This window comes from Oxyura jamaicensis, chromosome 3, assembly GCF_011077185.1.
Source record: "Oxyura jamaicensis isolate SHBP4307 breed ruddy duck chromosome 3, BPBGC_Ojam_1.0, whole genome shotgun sequence".
Taxonomy (NCBI): domain Eukaryota; kingdom Metazoa; phylum Chordata; class Aves; order Anseriformes; family Anatidae; genus Oxyura; species Oxyura jamaicensis.
Window position 1 is genome coordinate 97,152,455 of NC_048895.1, and position 22,896 is coordinate 97,175,350.

Genomic DNA, 22,896 nt, shown 5'->3' on the forward strand with positions numbered 1-22,896 from the left:
ACATGTATTATGTTTAGGTAAAATTGGGTATTTGTCAGACACTAAAGTCAGATGTTAATTGATCATGATCTCACATTGCTATGCCTCAAGATGATGGTCTCATGTCACGGGTACAAAGCACTGCATTTATCCTGTGCCATTTTTTAAAGTAGGATTTTATAGCAGCAATTGGTTTTATCATACTTTCAAGACACGGTCAGTATCTGAGAACTATGATGTGCAATCCATCTCACCTCATATTAACCGTTTAAAAGACAGTCATCCAACTCTAAGTTGCCTGATCTCTTTAGAATTCCCAGGAGAAAAGCAAGCAGTTCTGGGAGAAATTCTACTTTCATCTTAGATTTTTTATTATTGTTATTATTATTTTTACCAGACAATGAATCATCTTATGCAGGTAAAAAGAATTAAGGACAACCAGCTCAAACCAGGACAATTCTGAAATGCCTACATAAGTGAAGTCCAATGTACGTACTCCATCCAAGCACTCTATCCCTATGAAGGTACTGGTAGGACTCTGGCATGCACTGGGACATAATCTCTCCTGTCTTCTGTCATCACATCTGCTCCCCTGTGAGCTCATTGTTAAAGCAAGGCTGTGTGGAATTTGATTTTAAAGGTCTAGCCAAATCCAAACTTCATTCTCCTTGGTCCCTTCTCCCGGACCTACTGCATAGCAGCTACTAATAATTTGGCCCAAGGTCCCTTTGAAGCTTCACAGAAGTACTAAAAACCAATCCTCTGTATTTCCATTGTTTTTAAATTGATTGTACAATGTTAGGCACTGAGCTAGATGATGCTGTTTAGCCCTGCTGAAGTTGATATTGAAAGTCAGTGGAATCAGACCAATTCACACAAACTCAGGATCCGGACCTTTATCATATTATTGATACAGGCAGGGTTCGTGCTTCTTATAAATTACTTTTTAAAATAATAATAATAATAATAATAATTGCTTTTCAAAATGACATGTCACTGAGAAACTGCAGTCATATGAATCCCATATAAAATGTTATTTCTATGCAGCATCTGGTTTTGACCTGTCTCTGCTAAATAGAACCTATATAGCACTTGTGAAGAAAAGAAATAATTTATATGACACATAACCTCAATAACAATTTACCAGGTTAAGGCAAAATTATTGGATGCTATATTTTTATAAATCTCTGTGTGCATTAGATTAGACTCAATAATCAGAGTAGATCCTTTTAGGCTTAAGTTCTGTACATCTATCTGATTTTGTACAGGAAACTAACAATTAAGTGGAAATGTGACCACTAAATTTGGAAAAAGCTGGAGTCTAAGAACACACTGCAATCTCCCAGTTAGAACTTGGAGAAGAGTGGTATAAAAGGAATTAGTGTAATCAAGTAATTCAGTGCGTAAATCATTACCTCCATATTGAGGAAACTTAGGTCTGTAGGCAGCCCATGTTACGTAAACGATAAAATCTGTTTTGACAGTGTAATTAATGTTAGTCTCAAAACAGAAATGCAAATCAAACAAGACATCAAGGTCACAAACTGTAAAGCTTTGCCAAAGTTAAAAGAGATGTGGGCAACACAAACCTCATGGATTGCTGATGGACTAGTTGCAAAGGGTTCTATTTTAGATCAGTTAATTAGTGAAAAATTATAGCCTAACCAGCATCCTGTAGATGGCAAAGCAAAGTGCTGACAGCTGTTTTGCTCTTCTAAACAGTTCCTATGTGCCTCTAAAATACTGAAGTTGCCTTAAAGAACATCATTTCAGTTTTTCAATTGCAGGAAGGAAAAACTTACCTTGAACTATACTCTAATTTATAGAATGCATGTGAGGCTTTTCTGAAATACTGATTGCATGTCACATCACCAAAACAGTGAGAAGCAAAGAGAAAAAACAGCTCCAAAAGCTAAGAGCTGCTGTTACCGGGTTACTCTTTCCACATTGAGGGCAATAGAAATTTTGTAAATTTTTTTCAGTAGAACAAATTCAAACTAATATTGCTGTCATTCTGCGCTTAAAAAAACGCTTTTCTTGACCTCCCACATACCCTTATCATTCAAGTCAAATAATTTCCAGCAGCCTCTTGAAATGCACTCACAGATGTATTACGTAGGCTTATCATTGTTTTTGTTTGTATATTTTCTGTTCACATTCTTACAGTAACTGTGTGTAATTTGTAATTTTCTTTAACTTTCAGAAAGGAATTCCAAACTGAGTAGGACAAGAAAAACAATTTGCTCAGTTAACCTTAAGGAAGTGTTGCACAGTAGAATAATTTTAACAGTGCTTTATGATAATGGTCATGTGTTAAAGAATTGAAATGATTACAAAATATTTTAATTAAGGATAATATAATACTTTTAAATCATTCTTTTAATCTACAGAGAGCTGCAAATCTGGACAAAGCTCACTTTTGAGACTGGTAACAATACAGGCAATAGTCAAACCAAGAAACCATTTTACCCGAGATAATCTTGGAGTTGGTGTCAGTGTGGAAAAAAAATGCTCAGAAAGATACTTGTAGTCTACTGGTCCTATACTTAGGTGCAGCAAAAGATGCTACTGGGTTTGGAGCTCTCAACTACGCAAGTCAGAGCATGGCTCTCTCCAAGTCAGTTATTCTTGTTTTCAGCAGTACCAGGATTTAATCCTTAGATTTATCCTATAATGCAATATGTATAGGCCTGACTTTTACCTCCCATTCTATGTCATCATTGTAGACTATTTTTATAGGCAACAAGGAGAAATAGGGATGTCCAGAGAACAACTTATCTCATAACAGATACCAATCCTAAAGGAGATAAATCACATTTCATTGAGTATAACAGGACATTAATGTGACTGCATTTGACAACTAGCTACTGTTTAGATATACGTATTAGGTGAGATTAATTTTTATGACTGAAATTTTATTTTATTTTATTTTATTTTATTTTATTTTATTTTATTTTATTTTATTTTATTTTATTTTATTTTTTACTGGGGGAAGGAAACCTGGAGTGGAAATATACATATTTTTCTGGACACAAAACTATCCCAAAAGGTTCATTTGTATTTCATATAAGAAAAAAGGAACACATATAAAAAGTCATGACTCATTGATACGTCCTCGGTATTGTGTTCTCAGTCTCAGAAAGGCAAGTGATAGGTTACTCACTTCAAACTCAGTATCTTCCTCAAACCTCTTTGCATGTCCTCTAGTTGCCTTTGAGGAGCAGTAATGAGCAGCTTGGATTGCTTTGGCATTTGTCTAAACTGTGGCACTGTACATAGTTTTTATATACTGGGTTATATGCTAAGACTAAGCTTTGCTCCTTCCATGTGTTGGAACATTTCATTTACAGAGAGTACAGTGCTTGTTGGAAGTACGGTCTTAATTTTATTATGTTCTTCATGGTCTGAATTTTTGGGTAGACCTTTGAGGTGTCGGGAGTTGGACTTGATGATCCTTATGGGTCCCTTCCAACTTGGGATATTCTATGATTCTATGACTCTATGAAGTGTCAGCATGATATTAGGTACTCTGTTAGTACTCAATAGGATCCCTATACTTTATTCATTCTGAGTCAAACTCACCTGAACAAAGATACCTAATACCTTTTTAGATGTCCTAGGCTCTTCTGCCTAGCATACAGCAGCTTGTCCAGGGGAAAGCAATTCTCTTGTAGGCCCCATGTAGAGTCCCAAATGGTACAAGTCACTTATCTTTGAACCGAGTCTGATTTTTTTTGCCATGGGAAGAGACAACTAGTTTGCATTAAAGTACATGCATTTATATGACTTGATCTTGAGCCAAATCCCCCTTCATCCAGCTAACCTCTCTGGCCAAAGGCAAATTCTGTTTGGGTATGCCCTGGGAATGTCACCAGTTTTAGAATCTTTACTTTTAATGAAAGTATTGGGTTTACCAATTGCCCTTCCAGGGTAGCTTCAAGTCTGAACAGAATTTCTGGCACAGAAATGAAGATTTAAATACAAGCTTTCATGAAACTCCATTTTAGGGAGATGAAAATAGAGGATGGGAGTTACTGAAGGATGGGCAGAGATGTACAAGCATCCCAAGATTTTTTTTTACATTAACAAAACAGAGAATTTGTTGGAAGTAAAACTAAAGGTTACTATAAAAGTTTTTCTGTTTTACTTCTTTTCTCTCCACTCAAATCTAGATACAACTTTATTTAAATAGCAAAGAACTTGCTTTGCCTCTACCTTCATGCCTGTCTGTTACTAAGAAGGATTTGAGTGGCAGCTGCCCACTAGCAATCTGTTCTCCTGGAAAAGGCAATTTTACAAGGTAGAAATAATATCCCTCAGGAGAAGCACGTTTGTAAGTGGTGAGCATTAATCAAAACACCCTCACCGTAAAGCAGAATAGTAGTGAAAGCACCTAAACTTGCTTCCCTAAATGTCTGATAACACATTTTTAGGAATAGTTTTACAAGCCAATGGACATTCTAGTGGCAGAAGGCACCCTATGGAAGCAAGACCTGCCCTGACATAAAAGGGCTTGTCATAATTTTGAAGTGCAGCTCTGTCACTCAACACACAGCCTTTACAGGCCCCTGTACCTTTACTAGGACCCAGAGGAGAGGAATTCCCCAGCGTCTTCACATTTTTTTTTTTTTTGAAGGTTGTATGTGTTGTAAAGAAGCTACAACACAGCTCACATCCCTGTTGCATTGAAAGCATAACAAAGCTGAGGGCCAGTTTGCCTGCAAGCAAAGTGTGGTCAACTTGAATACAGTATTTAAAGTAGCTGATGGACCAAGGCCCCTGATGGATAAAATACTGCATACGAGCTAGTAAAAATTCAAATGTCAGAACTCAGAGTGACCTCTCCATACCCAGTGCAGAAAGCATGCTAATTCCAGTGCACATTCTGGCTCCTGACATACATGCCTTCAACAAAACCAAGGACTGAACATATGCAGAGCTTCTGAGAAGGCTCATTAGAGGAATTTTATTCATTCACTGAGGAATGCAGAAGGAGAATTGCTGCCAGGAGAAGGGTCCTGCCTTCCTTTTTACTACAAGTGAAAAGAAGCAGTATTCAGCACCAGTTTCAGCTGGCAAAGGCTCACCCACCCTGCAAGCTTCTCCCAGCTGCACAGACACACCTGAGGATAAAACCTCCTGCCAGTATCAAGCTAAATAGCTGGGCTGAGATTTACCCCTGCCACTGTTAGCTTCTATCATGTCAGGAAGGCTTCAAACACCTGAGCAGTGAATCACCTGCCTTGAATGATTTTTTTTATTTTTTATTTTTTTTACTTTCTTACCCACTCTTTTTTTTTCTTTCTTTCTTTTCTTATGTCATTCGGAAAATGAAGCTGAGGAAACTCATCTCACAGACAGCTTTGAAACCAAATTCAGCCAGGAAAGGGGGCATGGGAGGCCTTTTTAATAAAAGAAAAAACAGCTGTCTGGCAAATCTAATAGGTTATGGAGGAATTATGTCAAGCACAGAGCAGCAGGAGCAAGGGAAAGACAGTCGTTACATATTTTTTAAACTAACCATAGATGCAAGGCATCTGTACGAAGGAGAATGAAAATTATAAAAAGCTGCTGGCTACTGCTCCAACTGTTTTCATGCCTCATCAGCCTGAAGAGGCCAGGCAGCCCTGATTAATACAGCCTTCCTCCAATCTCAGGGAATCCCAGAGTTACAAACAGTTGCAGCGACCCCTTGGCCATCCCCTGTTGAACTCCTTAAACCAAAGAACTTGTGTCACCTTCATCCCAGCAACTCCCTGGTCCACTTCTGTGATGTAAAGCTGCTATAAAACAGCAGTGTCAGCATAGCATCAGAACTTCAATATATTTAAAAGAATTAAAGACTAATTATTCCCCCCAGATACACCCAGAGCAATGAAAATGATGTGTGCATATCCAAGTGTAGAACTGGGCTCATTCTTTGTTGGTATAAGATTTATTCTTACAGTATAAGCACACAAATTGGCACGACATCAAAGTCTTAACTGAGGATCCTCAAGTGCTCCCACAGATATATGGTATGCTTCCGGCAGAGAATTAGAGTGCCAGATAATTCCATGGGGCCCCAACAGTAATTAAGCAAAGTCAATAGGCAAATTATAATTGAGAAAACAGCCTTCTATATCTTATTTGGACTTAAGATTTTGTGCAGTTTTAAATATACTTGTTGTGGACACCACTTCAAGCTATCACTTAACAATGGTTACCAATAATAACCCCTAAGGCATAGCATCTATTTCTATTCTTAGTATAGAGAAAACAGAAACTGTGGACACAATAATTCATGCATATGTTTTCCCCCATTTGGCTAGGTTTTCCTAGATAGTGCATTCAGTTAAGAAGATCTAATCATCCACCTTAATATGTATCTAATTCTTAAAAAAAAAAAAAAAAGTTTAAGATTATTATTTTTTTTAATCATGAATTTATAGATCATAAAGTATTTTTATTTTAGGAACTGAAGAGTGCATTTTTTGGATCTTGAATATGTATGGATATTGCTTGAGGATAGAGTATTATGACCACAGCAGCACTGCAATAATTTAGCACTGTATAGTCAAAATCAGTGTGGCACAGAATCATAGACTGGTTGAGGATGGAATGGACCTCTGGAGGTCATCTGGCCAACCCCTGCTCAAGCAGGGACACCCAGAGCAGGGTGCCCAGGACCACGTCCAGGCAGCCTTTGAAGATCTTCAAAGAGGGAGACTCCACAATCTCTGGGCAACCTGTGCCAGGGTTTGGTCACCCTCAGAGTAAAAAAGGTGTTTCCTGATGGTCAGATGGAGCTTCCCATGTTTCAGTTTGTGTCTTTTGCCTCTTGCTATGTCACTAGGCAACACTGGAAGGGGATTGTCTTTATCTTCTTTATACTTAGATACTAAAATACATTGACAAGATGCCCCCTGATCTAAATAATCCCAGCTCTCAGCCTTTCTTTACAGGAGAGATGCTCCAGTCCCTTCATCATTTTCATGGCCCTTTGAAACAACCAACCAACTAAACACACAACTATAACTATTGCCATTAGTGTTCAGACAGCAACCAGGGAATTGGTCCTTTTGAATTCCGTAGGGGTGACTGTTCTATGAAACAGTATGACCTCCAGATGAATTATTACATTCTCATGCTCTCATGTTTGTAGGTACGTGACTACGCAATCACTTTAGTGACAATGTGCACTTTGTGGCTCAATATCAAACATGCACTATAAAAATTTACCCTGCATAGCCCCTTATTTCAAAAATGGAAAGCTGAAAACAGCTTTAAGCCAGGAGAAAGGAAACCTGCAATTCCTTAGGCATTCTGAGCAACAGTATGAGCTGTAATTGAAAACTCCCTCATGCAATGTGACCTTGTTTGAATTAATTGGTTTTGGAATTAGTGCTCAATAGTTCAGTGAATGTGGAATCCTCTAACATTTACTCATTGCCAAGTAGAGTCCTACTGGCTGAGAAACGTAAAATGCACAAGACAATTCCATATTTCTGATCCTTTTCAGTATCGTCTCTTCAGTAAGCACAAGTTTAGTAGAGCTACCCAGTGTGAATTATCTGAAAGGCTGTGCTTATACAACTGATCCAAAAGGTTTGTATTATGGTACATTTTCTAGAGAATTGAGGTAAGTGTTTGAAATAGAGTGTATTGACAATTTAGGGCCACTTAGGACCCTATAGTAACTATATCCCCTGAAATTAGCAGTCCTTAAAATTTCTCTCTGGAAATCCCTGAAGCTGGAGAAGAAGTAATCTTGGACTGACACTTAACATTAGGAGAATAAATTCAGAATTTCTTTATGTGCGATGAGCTAATCCCCATTATGCTGAAGTCCATAGCTATGTGGAGGTTTTTATTTTTTATTTTGTTAAACCATCCAATCAAAACACTCTTTGTTGTTGCCAAATAACTTGGATTACATGAAAATGTGAACTAGTTTTAAGAAACTGATGTTGATGCTCCCTTTTATTTATTTACCTTAAACCTAAAGAACTTAACTTAGGTCATACAGTCAGTTCCTTTTTCTGGAAGAATGACTTCCTACCTGAATGGAGTACTTCAATTCCTGCATAAAGGATATGCAGGAATATGTACAGTCTCTTCTGTTGAAGTTGTTTTACTTTGCCTATGAAAGCAATATTCACTGAGTAGATCTCCCACCCGACAGGAGAATGTCCTGAGGAGCTGACTAGAGCCACAGTGTCTGTCTCAATAAAATGAAAATGCCACCAGGAGAAAGTGAGCACATCCCTCACATTTGAATCTACAATAATCTGGGGTTTAGGATGTCCACCTAGATGGCCAGAGGTGCGAATTCCAAACAGAAGGTCCTTTGCTACAGAAGATCCTAAATGCTAGCTCCAATGTCATTCCAACTCAGTATTTCAGCATTCACAGCAAAACTGAGCAATATAAACAGGAAAAACAGAGCAAATATCCTGAAATATTCTATGATTTGAAGATGATGTCTTATACAGGACTCTATCTACATATAGAGCATGTAATGTAAATAAGGTGACCTTTTCAGGCAAAGTGGAAACAACCAGAGTGGTTAAGATCTTCCACACCTCCTTGTCAGCTATGGTTTCAAAGTACAATCCATGTTGTACAAGGGTATTTGAATTACTCTTCACTGAGACAGGTATTGCAAGTGGGATGAAGTGCTCTGTGGCACTGCTCCCAGCTAGCAGGCTCTGTTTCTCAACAGGATTACACAGCCAGCACCCACGCTGCACCCAGCTGGTGATCCAGCTCCGCTACCACGGGTAGCTTGTGCCCCTGCCTGCAGCACTCTGCTGCACCAGCCAGACATTACCAGGCAGGAGCCTTCCACTCTGACAGTGCAGTGCATAATACATCCAGATATACCTGCACAGCAGGGAACTGAGCTGGTATTGCCTGGAAATGCGACCCAGATTTTATGCGCTCCTGAAAAGTGAAGCATTGCTTGCAAGAGCAAGATGTAAGGCGGTAGTAGTTAGGATGACTACTGCACTTTGTGACTTCTCATTCAGGAAATTACATGTTGTCTGTGATGGAGGGACGAGGTGGGAGGCAGACGCAGCTGGAGCTGTATTTTCTCAGCTGTGCATCTGGCAGCTGCAACTGGATACAGTTTAGAGACAGAAAGGATACTCTGTCATTCAGGGCTTTTAACATGAAGTATTTTTTACTGGGTTCATTATCCCTTTACAAAACGAAACAGGATGGATAGAAACTACAGAGAAATAGGATGAGACTTCGCAGGGGTCACACTGAGCCTGGTCCAGCTTCCAGCATGCCCACAATGCTGGCTGCCTCTGCTGTACTGGCACTTGTCTCATTCATTTACAAATGGGGCAACAGGTAGTGAGCACCTTATACCTTGTCACACAGTCTCCATCAGAGATGGAAAGCCCAGTTCCACACATAACTACCTGGGTCCGTGCAAAAGTTGTGTGTTCATTAGTACCATGAATATTACTGATGAACCATCTGACTTTCTCTGTAAAGTTGTATGCACTTTAGAAGAGTTACTGGTAAATCTTTTTCTATCTTTAGTAAGCCCTCTTAGCAGAGTCCGTTAGCAATGTCCCACGTAATGCTCATTATGTTTGCAACCTTCCTACCTTTTGCTAGCTGTACATGCATTTAAGGAGATTTTAAGAAAATATGTGATGTAAATACATACTTTGGTTTTATAATTGAATTCATAGATCAAATGTTAACATTTTTATTTTAGATTTACATTTTTAGTTACATGAATTAATTTTTAGTTAAGCCTACATATTATGATTTGATTGCTTTACAACATCGATAAGAGGCAGTCATGACCTATATCACTAAAATTTCAAGGAATAATTAAATTGCAATGCCCGTTAATTTTCTAAGAAATTGCTTTAGTTTCTTTGCCAAGAAGCGTTTGTAACATTGGAAGCTGAAAATAAATTAATGCAATGCAATTTTCCTAAGAATTCAGAAGCTGAATTGGAATTGAAGGCTGATGCAAAACTTTGACCTTTTTTGACATTTACTTGAAGGAAGCCCGTATAAATGTTAAATATCTGCCAATACCATTTTCATATTTCAGACAACTGCTTCTTTTACAATTTTCAGAAAGGGGTGAAGAAGTAAGAATTTTGAATTGTAGTAATAATAGGAAATGAAGCATCTCCTTCTGATACTACAAGAGCTGAAGAGACAAATATTGAAGAGTTTACCCCTAGGGTTTTATAAACAAGAACTTACTTGGCAACTGAAATTTTAAATTAATAGTGAATCATATAACCCTTACTTTTCTTGTAAATCAGATAAATATTTCTAATTCAAATATTTATCTTATATAAAGCTGAGGACAGTGGCACAGAGATAATAATTTGAATACAAAATCACACTCAGGTATATAGTCAATAGGCTTTGAAACAGAGTTTTGGCTTGGGAATACATCTCAAATCCATTAAAAAAAAATAAAAAATAAATCTTTTTTCTCCTCAATGCCAATATCACCTCACCACAACAAAGAAGAAAGATTACATATTTGGGCAAGAAAATGTATCTGATAAATCATTCCTGAGATGAGACAGAAGCCATGAGTGAAATGAAGGTTAGCGTTTTCAAAACCTCATTATTTAGCCAGCAGACTGCTAATCAATGCAAAACATTTTTCATAAGTATGAAAACACTGGGATGCAAACATGTTTATTGCCTAATCTACTTATTTTCCCAAACATATGCAATTATTTGGCTTTGTTACTCCAGAGAGAATAATTTCCTGTCAGATAAGAATTTGGGGTTCATCTAGCATATAAACTCAAGACAGCTTAGGTGAAAACCAATTAACTTGGTAACCAAAATAATTCTCAAAGTGTTCCAATTCAGTACCTGGAGTCAGATACCAAAACAGATATTTAGTACTGTCCCTTGCCTTGGAAGGTCTCTTCATGATAATCACACAGTACTATATGACAAAGATGAAACATTAATCTCTGAGGTAGCAATAAAATCTAATTTTATATCATGACAGCATCTCTATTAAACAAGGGAGAGAAACATCCTTAAAAGTTTGTCACAGTAAACTACAGCTCCTGATTTTATGCAAAGTTATATATCCTGGAATTAAAATACTATGCTGAAGATAAAATAATATTTTATATTACTTATGGAATACTTATGGAAAACTTCTGTTATTCAGCCTGGGTTTAATTCCTTTTTAAAGATCCCACTGGTCTGTTATACAGCATGTGTGTCAAGCAAATAATTTAAAAAGCATTTTTGCATGATACATTTTGAGCTATGTTTTTACCTTCCATAGACGGGCAGCCTGCACTGCAATGTATGTGGCAAGGACAACACCATAATTAGGAACTGATACTAACGTATTTGGGAACCTACCTAAAGGTAAATTTGGATCACTTAGGAAGGAATATGTATTATATGTATTTGTTAATAGATTTCATTTTAGATATTTTACTGCTATCTGTGCAATCTTTTCTCTACCAGTACTTTCATTCTAAGTATTCAATTTGCATTGATATTCTAAAATGAATAAAGATACCGTATTTGCTAAGCAACTAATAAGAGAAAGGAAAGTTGCTATAAGAATGTTAAAAGATCCTAAAAATGACTGGTATAACAATGAATGCTAAAGGCTATTGATGAGTATATAATATATATATAATAGCAAATGCATGAAGATTGCCAGTGTTCATGATTCAGTATATTGATGCAACTGGTTATGCCTTTCCTAAAGTAAGCAATTAATTTGTTGTTGTTTCTTTTTCTTTTGGTACATTAAGAAATAATGAAATTATTAAGAAATAAATTAAAGTCCTTGCAACTGACCCCACTTAGATTTTTTGATAGATATAAATACCTAAACGATACTATTTGTGCTTGGAAACCTGAATGCAGGGGAAAGAGAGGTCAAATTATGGCTATGCTGAAATTCATCTCCATTATATTATGCACACGGTATTCTCCCCAGAAGGAGCTTATTCCAAGCTGCAGCCACAATGTATTCTTAGTATTAAAAACCTAAGAATACTGGTATCAGATATTATCACTGCACAGGAAATTGTTTCTAGTGTCAAACATCCTTTTACAGAACAAGACTACACATTTTAACATGCAGAACAGTGGAAGGATCAGTGTAGATTTGCTTACCTGTGGTTGACCTGATAGTTGAGGTGATGTTGGAAGATGCCATCGCAGGTATACATTCATCATCTTGGGAATAGCCTGCCTGAATGGCACGCAAGTAACTGTGGCTTCTTGTTCGGAAACATCCAGGGAGGTCAAGGGCATCCATTGCCTGAGCTTCAACTTCACTAAACACTGATTCACACACCGATTCAAATTGCCCATTAACCTCTGCTTCACTCATCTGAATAAACAACAACAATGCATTTGATTTTTGACTTGCTTTTTTTTGTGATCATCACGGCCTCAACATCTCAAATGGACACCTGTACATTGATGAAGAACTGTTTTAGCAAATAGTTAAAATTTAGTAATCCCTTCTGATCACATTCACATTTTTTAACTTACATCAGCTGTTTATATGTATATAGTAAGTACATTATACATGCCATACAATTAATTGTACAATTAATATCTTTTGGCCTATCCAGAAGATTATAAATCTTTATAAATTATAAAATTTAGCAGTAGCCAACCAATCTGAGGTCACTATGTGCAGAAATCCGTGTTCTGCCTGCACCAGAGAACAGAAATTGTCTACACTAATATTAGTCCCCAAAAGGTGAGGGTGGATTGCCTGGGCTCCTCGCTAACCAGCAAGGTTAAGACTTGTGTGGACATTCAACCTGTGCAGCAGGTTGTTTTCTTCATCTCATTACAAAGGAGCTCAGGGAAGTATTTCATACTTGGTTCTGTGAGTTCAAAGGAGGTGATGTTTCTGAAAGGTTTGAGAAGTATTGCATCTAAGGTTGTGCACAGTGAAGCATGTGAAAGAATAACCATTCTTTGAAATAGTGTGAAAAGTGGTCAGATGAGAAAGTAATGCTTGGGCCACCTTCAAGTGAGAAGTGTCCTACACTAAACTCTCATTTCTTGGTTAACTGTGAGACATTCTACTACCGTGTAAAAATGAGGTGCCACCACTATATCTGCCTTTCCTTCAGCAGCATTATTTTAAGTCTGACACTTCCACCACCATGTTTGCTGCCTGTCAGAGCACACTAGATGTGCCGTGACACCACCTACCAGGTTGTCCCTTTGGGAAGTTTCAGCACCACCCTCCAGCTCCTCTCAGGGCTTGGACAGAAGCCAGTGTCTACCTGCTGACCCTGCAGGTGGGGCGTGAGACAAAACTGTACATTTTGAGGAAGCTTTCATGATTAAAAGGGTTTACACAGGCTGGCTTGGATTAGGGAATGTCTTTGCAGGAAACTGAATTGCAGTTGTGAAATGAGTGCCTAAATTCTACCTAGATCATTTTTAACAGGTCAGCTCTGACTATCTCTAATAAACATAATTCAAAATGATCTTTATCCAAAACCAGATAGGAAGCATTTAAACACTGGACAGACAAACACATGACTTCCTGATAACTGCTCCTGATAATTTTTTTTTTTTAAAAAAGAGAGTGCTAGAAATCAGGACCAGTATAAATACCAAGTGAAATTAGTAGTGCCACTAAACAGCGCATCCTGTTGATTGTACTTTTTCTATATGGATGCTAAGTGCATTTTTCGTTATTACAGTTCCTAGCACATTATTCATTATGTAAATAGAGTGAGTGCAAATGTTTCAAATGTTTTAGGATTTTGATTAAGTAAATGGAAATTTCATACAGAACTTCTGATGATAATGAATAACTGATATTTTAATTTCATGTAAGACATTTTGGTTACTAAATCTTCTCTGAAAGGAATTACATTACCCTTCATAAAATTTGCTTCTAATAAAGTTAAGTAGATTAATGCAATCTCAAAAAGATTTTAAAAAAATCTTATTCAGAAATATTTTGCATAGATCATTGATCAGGAAATTTATGGTAATGTAGTCCATAAACACAGTAAGTCCTAACCACTTCTTTCAAACTAAGGTCGCTGACAGTAGAAAAATAAAAGTTTTAGAACTTATATTAGAAATATAAACTATGGAATCCAGCATCTTTCTTGACTGGATCCTTGCTAAAGAGTTAAAAAAAAAGCATCTCATGAAAAAAAGACATTAAAAATATCACAAATCATACAAACTGCTATTATGTAGATGGGACAGGAAGGTGATGGTGTCATGGAAAAATAACAGGAGACAGCAAAGGTTCAGAACTTGTTATTTTAATACATTTACTTCATATAGTATCTACCAAATGCAGTTATTACTGATCTGGAAACAACTGGAAAGTGAGGTAGAAAGTATGTGGTTGACATAAAATTATGTGGGTTATTGAAGACTGAAAAATAAAGTAAGGAATTATATCCAGCAGGACTTAATTAATCTGGACAATTGAGCAATCTAACTGCAAATGAAATCTATTGTGGACATCTTTGCAGGTAATGTGCATTGGAATGAAGAATTTGAACCACTGCTGAAACCAGTTAGCCATTAAGGACAGCTCAGTGAACATGTCCATGCATAGAGATGGTCAAAAAGGCAGAAGGTGTTAGATTAGTTCTATATTATAGCATTATTTTTGACAGCCAACAGCACTTGCTTTGAATGCTTTGAATGCAGGGTCTATTTCTTTACAAATTTTCTCAAAAACAGAGTAATAAAAATGGAAAATAAGCAAACCAGGGTAATGAAAACAAAGGCATGAAAATGCTAGGGACAGATTTCACAAGGGAGCTTATGAAAAATAATAAAAGGTTTGGAAAATGACTGGCTGCTTCTAATTCTGATGTGTGCTATAGAAGATTATAGTTAGATTTGTCCCACAGAAAAAAAAGGAACTTGACTGAGGGGCATTTGTCAGGCGAGTAGTACATCCCAATGCTCTGCAGTCAGTGAAGACTGACAAGCACTTCCAGAGGGCTCTCAGCTCACTTAGGATGTGCATTGTCCTGGAAGAAACTCTTTCACTCCATTAACTACAGAGGAAGTGCTAGTTGTTGCCTCAGTTAAAAGCCTCAAGTTAGATGAGATGAATCCAGGCCTGAATACCCATGCAGTACAAATTGAATGTGAATGAATACAAAATGCTTAAAATAATATATATATATATATATATATATATTTAATAAGCATCGTGCATAATTAGCTACTATATCCTTAGGTGCCCCACTGAATGCTCACAGGAAAATAAAGTACACGTCTGAGAAGAGAGGAGGGTCCCGATGTCATGAAGCAACAGAGAGAAAAAATGTTATGACCAATGAACATTAGACACATTGGAAATTTTGTGTAAAGCCCTCTAGTAAACAGAATATCCACATACTTCATAAGGCTGTTCTTCAGGCCTGATTCAACATGAATTAGTACTAAATAACAAACATAAAACCAGCAGGATGTGAAAATGTCTCATTTCAGAAGTCCCTGTACACAGAATAATTGATGGGACTTAGTCTTTCACTCAAGAAGAGTGAAGGGGTTGATTTCAGAGATATCTTAAGCTGGCAACCCACATTTTCTGAGTCAGAATACATCTTTCCAGAAGATAAGTATTGTAGGAGTGTGTCACCCTATGCTCGATCTGAATCTTCTTCTTAACATTTAAATATTTACTATAGACTGAAAATAAAAATATCGGTACTTACATTTTTTTTTTCTGGAAAAAAAAGGGAAAATATTGTCTGTTATGGTGTGCCTGTGCTTCCTGTGCTTCTAGCATTCAACATTTTTCTTTAAATTATAAACAAGGGTAAAACTCTTTAGAACTGAATTACTTTGACAATTCACATCCTCAGTTTGATATTATTTAAAATGAACAAACAAATAAACAAAACCCATTCACTCGTCACAACTCTTGCATCAGTGATTAACCCATAAGAAAAGTTGTAACAAGAATTTCCCACCTGACTAACACAGCTGGCCTGACTGAGTGTGCTCACTGCTCTCATATAGCTCTGATTCCTTGAGCGAAACTTTGGGGAATTGTAGTTTGCAGAGGGATCCAGGTTGTGACCCCCGGGCACGTCACTTGCAGTTTGAAGGTAGCTCTGACTACAAAGGAAAGAGGAAGAAAAAAGGAAAGGGTGTAAAGCTATAGATGGAATCAATTAGGCCACTAAAGACAGTAATTCGTTGAGACTCACAAATCCATTCCCAGGGTCAAAAATCTCTCTCGGTATAAAGCAGCATAGATCCCATGTAGTAAAACACGTTAACACAAGCAGAGAATCTGTCTGCAGTTCTGCCACCTGGATGCTATGAAATTTAAAATACCTTTACTGTATTTAAACATCATAAATCCTCCTGATTATTAATGTTGAACTTTCTTAAAAGAGAAGGTCTAGGTCAACAAGAACAAGAGGCAGAGCTAAAGCATAAACCAAAGTAACCCAAAATGTTTCTTCATAGATAAAATCTGTTACTTGTCATCTGTTCTTCATCAGGGTGTTAGGCATCAAGAGACCTTTTATTTTCAAAGGATTGATATATTTTAGCAAAAGAACAAAATATTTTGTTCAGTTAAAAAGAAAAAAAGATTAATAAGGTACCCCTGCACAAAGCTTTAGAAATGCTTTTTTACAACAAATCTCCCAGTTTAGAGGACTGGGACCCTAACACAATGCAGAGCCCTCTTCAGTATGCTTTCACTATAGCGGTATGTTAATCTTCATGTCTTATGTCAAATATATTGTTCATTTATCATTCCAGGAAAATAAAGGAAGCCCAAGAAAATAACTGTATTTCGTTTTGAATGCAGATTTTTTTTAAAAAAATACTGAAGGTTATGAACCAGGTTTACCAGAGTTCTACAGGTTTACAGAGTTCTCAGAAAGTCTGAAAAAATATTTTAGGAGTCTTGTGTTGTTCCTCCCTAAACAGGAGTGCACAAATTAAAGAATATTTCAGAAATTTGGAGTTTCATGTGGCAAAGAGGCACTTCTTATATTTATTCCTTAAAGGTAGCTTTAACAGGAATGCAGTTTCTGTGAAAAATGGATTTGCGCCAGTTAAGTGTCTATCAGTATCGACAGCACAGTTATTTCAGGCCAAGTTGGCAGTTACCCAGTGCAACAGTGGCTGTGATGTGTGCCAGGGCACGTTCCTCATGAAAGGGGAAGTTTCCTCTCTGGAAGGACCAGACCACTCAGCAAGTGAGAAAGCAACAAGTTTCATTACTGGTGTGAAGAGCATAACAAACCATGACCTTGCTTCTTATATTTAAGAAACATCAAGCATGACCACAGGTCAGTGCTTGAGGAAGGACGCATCAGCCTTCCTTGCTAAGTGGGCACAAACCTGAGCTTGGGCTGGGCTGGAAGCAGTCCACGAGGAGCACTCAGGGAGGAATCTCAGGCTCTTTACCATGGCACTGATTAAAGCACCAAGTAGCGTTGAGCTCCATCTCCCTGTGTGACCAGCTCCTTTGATGTCAGGCATGTAAGACAACCCAATGTCCCCCACATCTCTAGCTGCAAGAGCAGATGGAATTATAGACCCTCTGACCTTATACTTGGGAGATCTATTCTCAAGCACTTCCATGTGTTATCCCTGCCGGGGATATATTTCAGGGTCAACACAGACATAGCTTTACTCCCTCAGTGCATCAGCTAGGCTATCTGCTTCTCTAAAATGGGCTGCCTTTTTCTTCCTCTTCTTCAAAGAAAAAAAAAAAGACATTAATTTCATGCAATTTTTTTTTTTTTTAAAGTCTTAAGAAATCCCCCTGGAGGTGACACGTTTTCTACTTCCTGCCTTCCATATTCGATGCCTTCCATAGAGTACCTCTGTAACCTCAAGACAGAGGTAAACTATGCTATAACTGCAAAAACCCAAATGAAAATGTATGAGATTGATGCATGCCTCTGAACATAGGTTAATTAAATCATTGCTGTCAAAGTGATTTGCAGATTAAGATAGCTCTCTGATAGTGGGTCTAATTTAGTTTTAAGTGATGAAAACAAGAACAGTAGCGGCATTTTTTTTTGTTCCCATAGGTATGAAGACAAATAGAATAGAATAGGCAAGGTGATGTAGAGCCTCCCTATCTATATTTAGTTTCTGTATGTAACTAAACCCCCTTTTCTCTACAGGGAGCGGGCTGATGATTGTCACCCGCTTTGTATCATCCTAAATCTTTGCATATGCTTTACTAAATCTGTCTGGTATTCCTAATTTAGTACTTTTCAAAATAGTTAGATGAGTCACTTCTGGACCCTCCACTTGTCATCAGCTGGCAAAATGTTGGATTCTGAGTTCAGAAACAGTTTGTGAAAGAGGTATTTGAGGTTTCTTCATTAAAACATGGTCCACATTAAGAAAAGAAAAAGTCAATAGAATTAAATTATAAATAAACAATTATTTTATAAACTGCTTAGAAATTAATTTAGCTGTCTCCTTTGCTAAGGAATTCTCAACAACATAGCATTTCATTATGGAGATACGGGTTCCTTCTGAGGTATTGCTATCACTAAATACAACCAACAATTTCTACAGAAATAATTTATTAAAGGAAGAAGCCCAATATACCATGGTACTGCTAAACAGCTGAGTTTTGATGGATGAGTTTGGACATTACCTGATAGTTAAATAATTTTTCACTTATCAGGGGAGGGAAATTTATTCAAAGGACTGTAGCAAAATAAATGTTACACATATTAGGATGTAAAAGCAATTTCAAATCCATTCAACTAATACTTTGAACTCTTTTCTGAGAAAAAGAAGTGATTAGTTTTCATTTCTATGATATACACTCAAATTAATCCTCTAGGATAAATGTCTCAATACATGGCAAAAAATATGATTGTGATATAACCATGATCCAGAATCAAAATGTTATTCATTCAAAAGTTACAGAAAGTTGCCTTCAAATATCACTATCCATCGCTCAAGGAACTTCCATTCTTGTCAGTAACACTACAAATACACACTGCATGTGTCTGAAGCAGCTGAACAGCAGCTGAACAACTTCAGCATGTAGTGCTGGGGGATTTCAGGCATTCCCTCTGTGGTCTTTACCACTGTACTTTGCAGAACTCACTTTGTTTGTCATTTTGTGTAGTGCTGAGCCTATGCTTTGTCATCACTGAGTTCAGATGCTGATGAACACCCAGGACAGGTTGTGGCTGTGTCATCACTTTGTGACTAACATTACTGCAAACTGGAATTACAGCACACACTACTGTGTTGTGACTTATATAACAACTGGATGTTTTGCAGAAGACATATTTTGGTCATTTGGTTAAAAGGTATGTATAATAGTAAAACAACATGGTTTCCCTTTTAGGACACCCTGAAATTCCTGATTTAGTGACTTAAGTGGTCTTACACCACATAGTTATGCCAGAGTCCAAACAAAACAAACAAACTCCCTAGCTTCTCCCAACAAATTCAGATTGCTGGGTAGCAGTACTTGACAGTGAAGGCAAACCAGTCAGAAAGAGATCTCTGTCACCCTATTTCTTTTGTTTTGTTTGCCTGTATTTTTTTTTCTAATGAGTGATTGATACCGTATACTTTGTCATGAACCTAATAACTTTTTTTTACAAAATTATGAACATGATGTCAACAATGCAGCAAATGTGGTAAACTTGCCACGATCACTACTTGATCTACTCACATATATTCAAAATAGTGATCACTCCCCAGAATACCTGTTTTCTGCCAAATATTCGGCTACCAGTGAACCCTGTGTCAAGGAGGTACTAAAGGTGAATTAATATATTCCTGGGCCCCTAAAAGTTGCAGCAAGAAAGTTGCTTTCTGACTCTGAAAGGGCTTATCATCAGGTTTATTAAGAGAGCATTGGATATAAAGAAAATCCATTTACTATTGAATTAATTTCTGGAATTGTTATATTCTAGAATCACACCTTTATATTTGCATGATTATTCCTGCATTTGTCAAAAAATATATGAATGAATGGGAACATTAAAGAAGGTACAATTGCCGCTGTTTAAATCACTACCTTCAATTCAGAAGTATCATTCTGGGACAAAAAGATAAAATTTGTAAAAATAATTCATCTTGGGCACTGAAAAGGCAGGTGCATTAGGATTATCAAGGTAGCATAAGTTATCAAAACCTATTTTATCAAGAGATTTGCATTTCAATGGATATTCATTTCTCTATCCAGATCTATCTTAACTATGTCTTTGTAGGTACATGAAATAACTCATCGACCAGAATCTAATGATTAAGCTTAGCTAGCAGTGCCATTGTATAGCAGCTGCGAGTCATACTGCGTCTCTGTGGATCCCTGCTGAAGTCAATAGAGCTCTGCATGAGGGCACAGATGTGCCTGCGTGCAGTCCATTGGAGAACTCGAAGTACAGACATTAAGTCTGATTCTCCCTTTGGAATAGCACAGTTAGTCTGGTTCTTTGAAAAATTCTAAGTACACATAAATCTGGAGAATTTAGTGCAGAATTTCTTTTCTAATCTCTGCCATACAACAGCCTCCTTTTTGATCAGTGATAGATATGAGAATTTGGGCCAAATTAAATTTTTAAGAGGTCTGTATATTTAATCATTGACCCATAGCCTTTTTTAAAAAGGTGTCTGAAAGATATCAAACATTTGATTTATTACAAGAACATGGTAGGAAAGAGGTAGAGACATGGTAGAAAGAGGTAGAGGAAGGCTGTTTCCTTCCTTATGAAATGTTCACTAATCACTGGAAGGAGAGAACCCAGCAAGTATTTAGGGATTTTGTACAATATGAACCAGAACAGAATGAGAGGAAATCATTCAGTACAATTAAAAAGTCTGATAGCTTTCTCACTCTTTGCAAAGATACAGAAGATGTGGGCTCGATCAGACCTGTACTCCAAAACTTGCGACATGTGGATGTAATAAAAAAAAAGTCTGATGTGGGAAATCTAAACTCAGAGCTATTGTTTATAAGAGGTGACAGATGTGCACATATACCTAATCCTACAAGCCTTGTCCCAGCATCCTATTTTGAGCTTGCCCTAGAGATTAGGCAGCAAACTGGTCAGCAACAACAAAATTCAGGCAGATGCTACAATGAAAACTTAAAGGCATTTAAAGCATCATGTAGCAGTTCAGTCTGAGGATGTAAGCAGAACTTAAATGTTGGATGTGTGTTCCTAAATGCCATTATGGAACGAAATATTCATGATTTTTTTTTTTTTTTTCAGGAAACTATTTCACTTTGTTTATTTTTTATTTGCTTTTTGTACACATATGTGTACACATACATGAAATCATAATTCAGCAAAACAAATGCAAACTGCAGACTATCAGGATTCAGTAAAGCATCTGAGCATGAGCTTAAGTTAAACATGCATATAAGTCCATTGAAGCCAATAGGCCTTAAGCAAGTAAGTGACTTTCTCATGCTGATGTTTAGGATATTAATGAGACCACATAATTTCTGAAACAAAACAAAACAAAACAACAAACAAAAATGTAGAATTGGGAGAAATGGAAATATATACAGTTTCTGCCTTTTAACAAAAATAACCTTATTTTTAAAATCCCTGCCATAAGTGTTTCTACGCACACATTTTATAATTTATTTTTACTAAAAACTATACAAATGAAAATAAAAGCTGTTCTTGAATCATTTTTTTTTCAAATGAATGTAAAAGTAACATATTTGTTGGAAGCAGGGATATATAGGCACCCTACTATAAAAACAAAACAAAATGAAAAACCAGAAACATATTTTCTTTTGGGTCTGAGTACTTACGCTTGTGAGACTGACCTGAATCTTACTGTATTTTCACCACAATCCATCACATAATTGCATCTTCCTGACAAAAACCTGATTTATCCTTGAGAATACTCAGCACTTTGTTCAGACCCTTAGAATCCTCTTTATGTCCCTAATCCAGGGTAATAGGTTTCAGCCCTACAACATAAAGCTGGTATCTGCTACAATAAGGCAGCAGATCTGGTTCAATTACTCCCTGGGTTTCAAGCAGACACTGGTGAAAGGCAACTGTGCTACTTCTAAGAGAACAACATGTCTTACACTGGTTAAGAGAATTTCCCATTATTCTGCAGAGGAAGAAAGGGTAGGGACCTTCTTCTGACCCCATAAAAGATGCCTCCTTGGTAGCCAGATGACTAGTTGCCCTTCATCAGCATTCCCTCTTAACCCTGTGGACTAATCTAACCCAGATCTTATTGACTGTGGCAGAGAACACTATCGCTGTGCCAGTGGCCCACTGATTGCATTATTAGTTGATAAGGCTTTGTAATTAGACCTCAAACTCTCCTCAGTAAATCTCCAATTTCACCCCTCAGAGACTCTGAGTAGATGCTACTACACTACAGGGCCTCAGAAAGCTGCTAATGAAGTGTGTAATGAGGCTTTTTAGAGTCAGAAGATTGAGGAAAAACACAAAGATAAATAAAAAGTATACAAAAGATGAGGATTACTTTTCTAGTGATTTTTCTCATCTCTTCTTTTCAAAACATACCTCAGGAACCGCTTCTAAGCCATTCCTACTTTAAAATGCAGAAGAGGATTTAAGGGTAAATTGAAGTTTACCTTTAAAAATTAAAAGAAAGAGGCTTGCAGCAGTGGTTTGCAGCAATGGATACCATAGAAATGACGTTTTTCTAGCAAGGAAGCTGTGCTAAAACTCTAAATCTGTGAAGATTTTTGCAGCACCCCAACTTTGCCACATGTGCACACTTATCCACAGCCTACAATATCAAGACTCCTCTCTGTGCACCTACCAAACAGTATTTCTCCAGGAGAAACCCCCACAAATCTGTCCATCACTGGAGGGCATGGCATTGGCACTGTCATGGGCAAAGAGAGACGAAAGGACAGAGGCTTGGTCAAATGCAGAGCTTCCAAACTTTTGTTTTCACTTTCTTACAGTGTGC

General features: G+C 37.2%; 1 protein-coding gene across 16 annotated transcripts in view; it reads right to left on the bottom strand.

The window, feature by feature from the left end:
* DLGAP2 (DLG associated protein 2) overlaps positions 1–22,896 on the bottom strand; it is a 325,073-nt gene that overhangs the window by 47,444 nt on the left and 254,733 nt on the right. For all 16 annotated transcript variants that reach the window (XM_035323317.1, XM_035323321.1, XM_035323318.1 and 13 more), the window contains 2 exons: positions 15,936–16,083; positions 12,118–12,337 (listed from right to left, as the gene is read on the bottom strand). In XM_035323317.1, the coding sequence (XP_035179208.1) occupies positions 12,118–12,337; positions 15,936–16,083 (368 nt within the window). The remainder of the gene's footprint in view (positions 1–12,117; positions 12,338–15,935; positions 16,084–22,896) is intronic.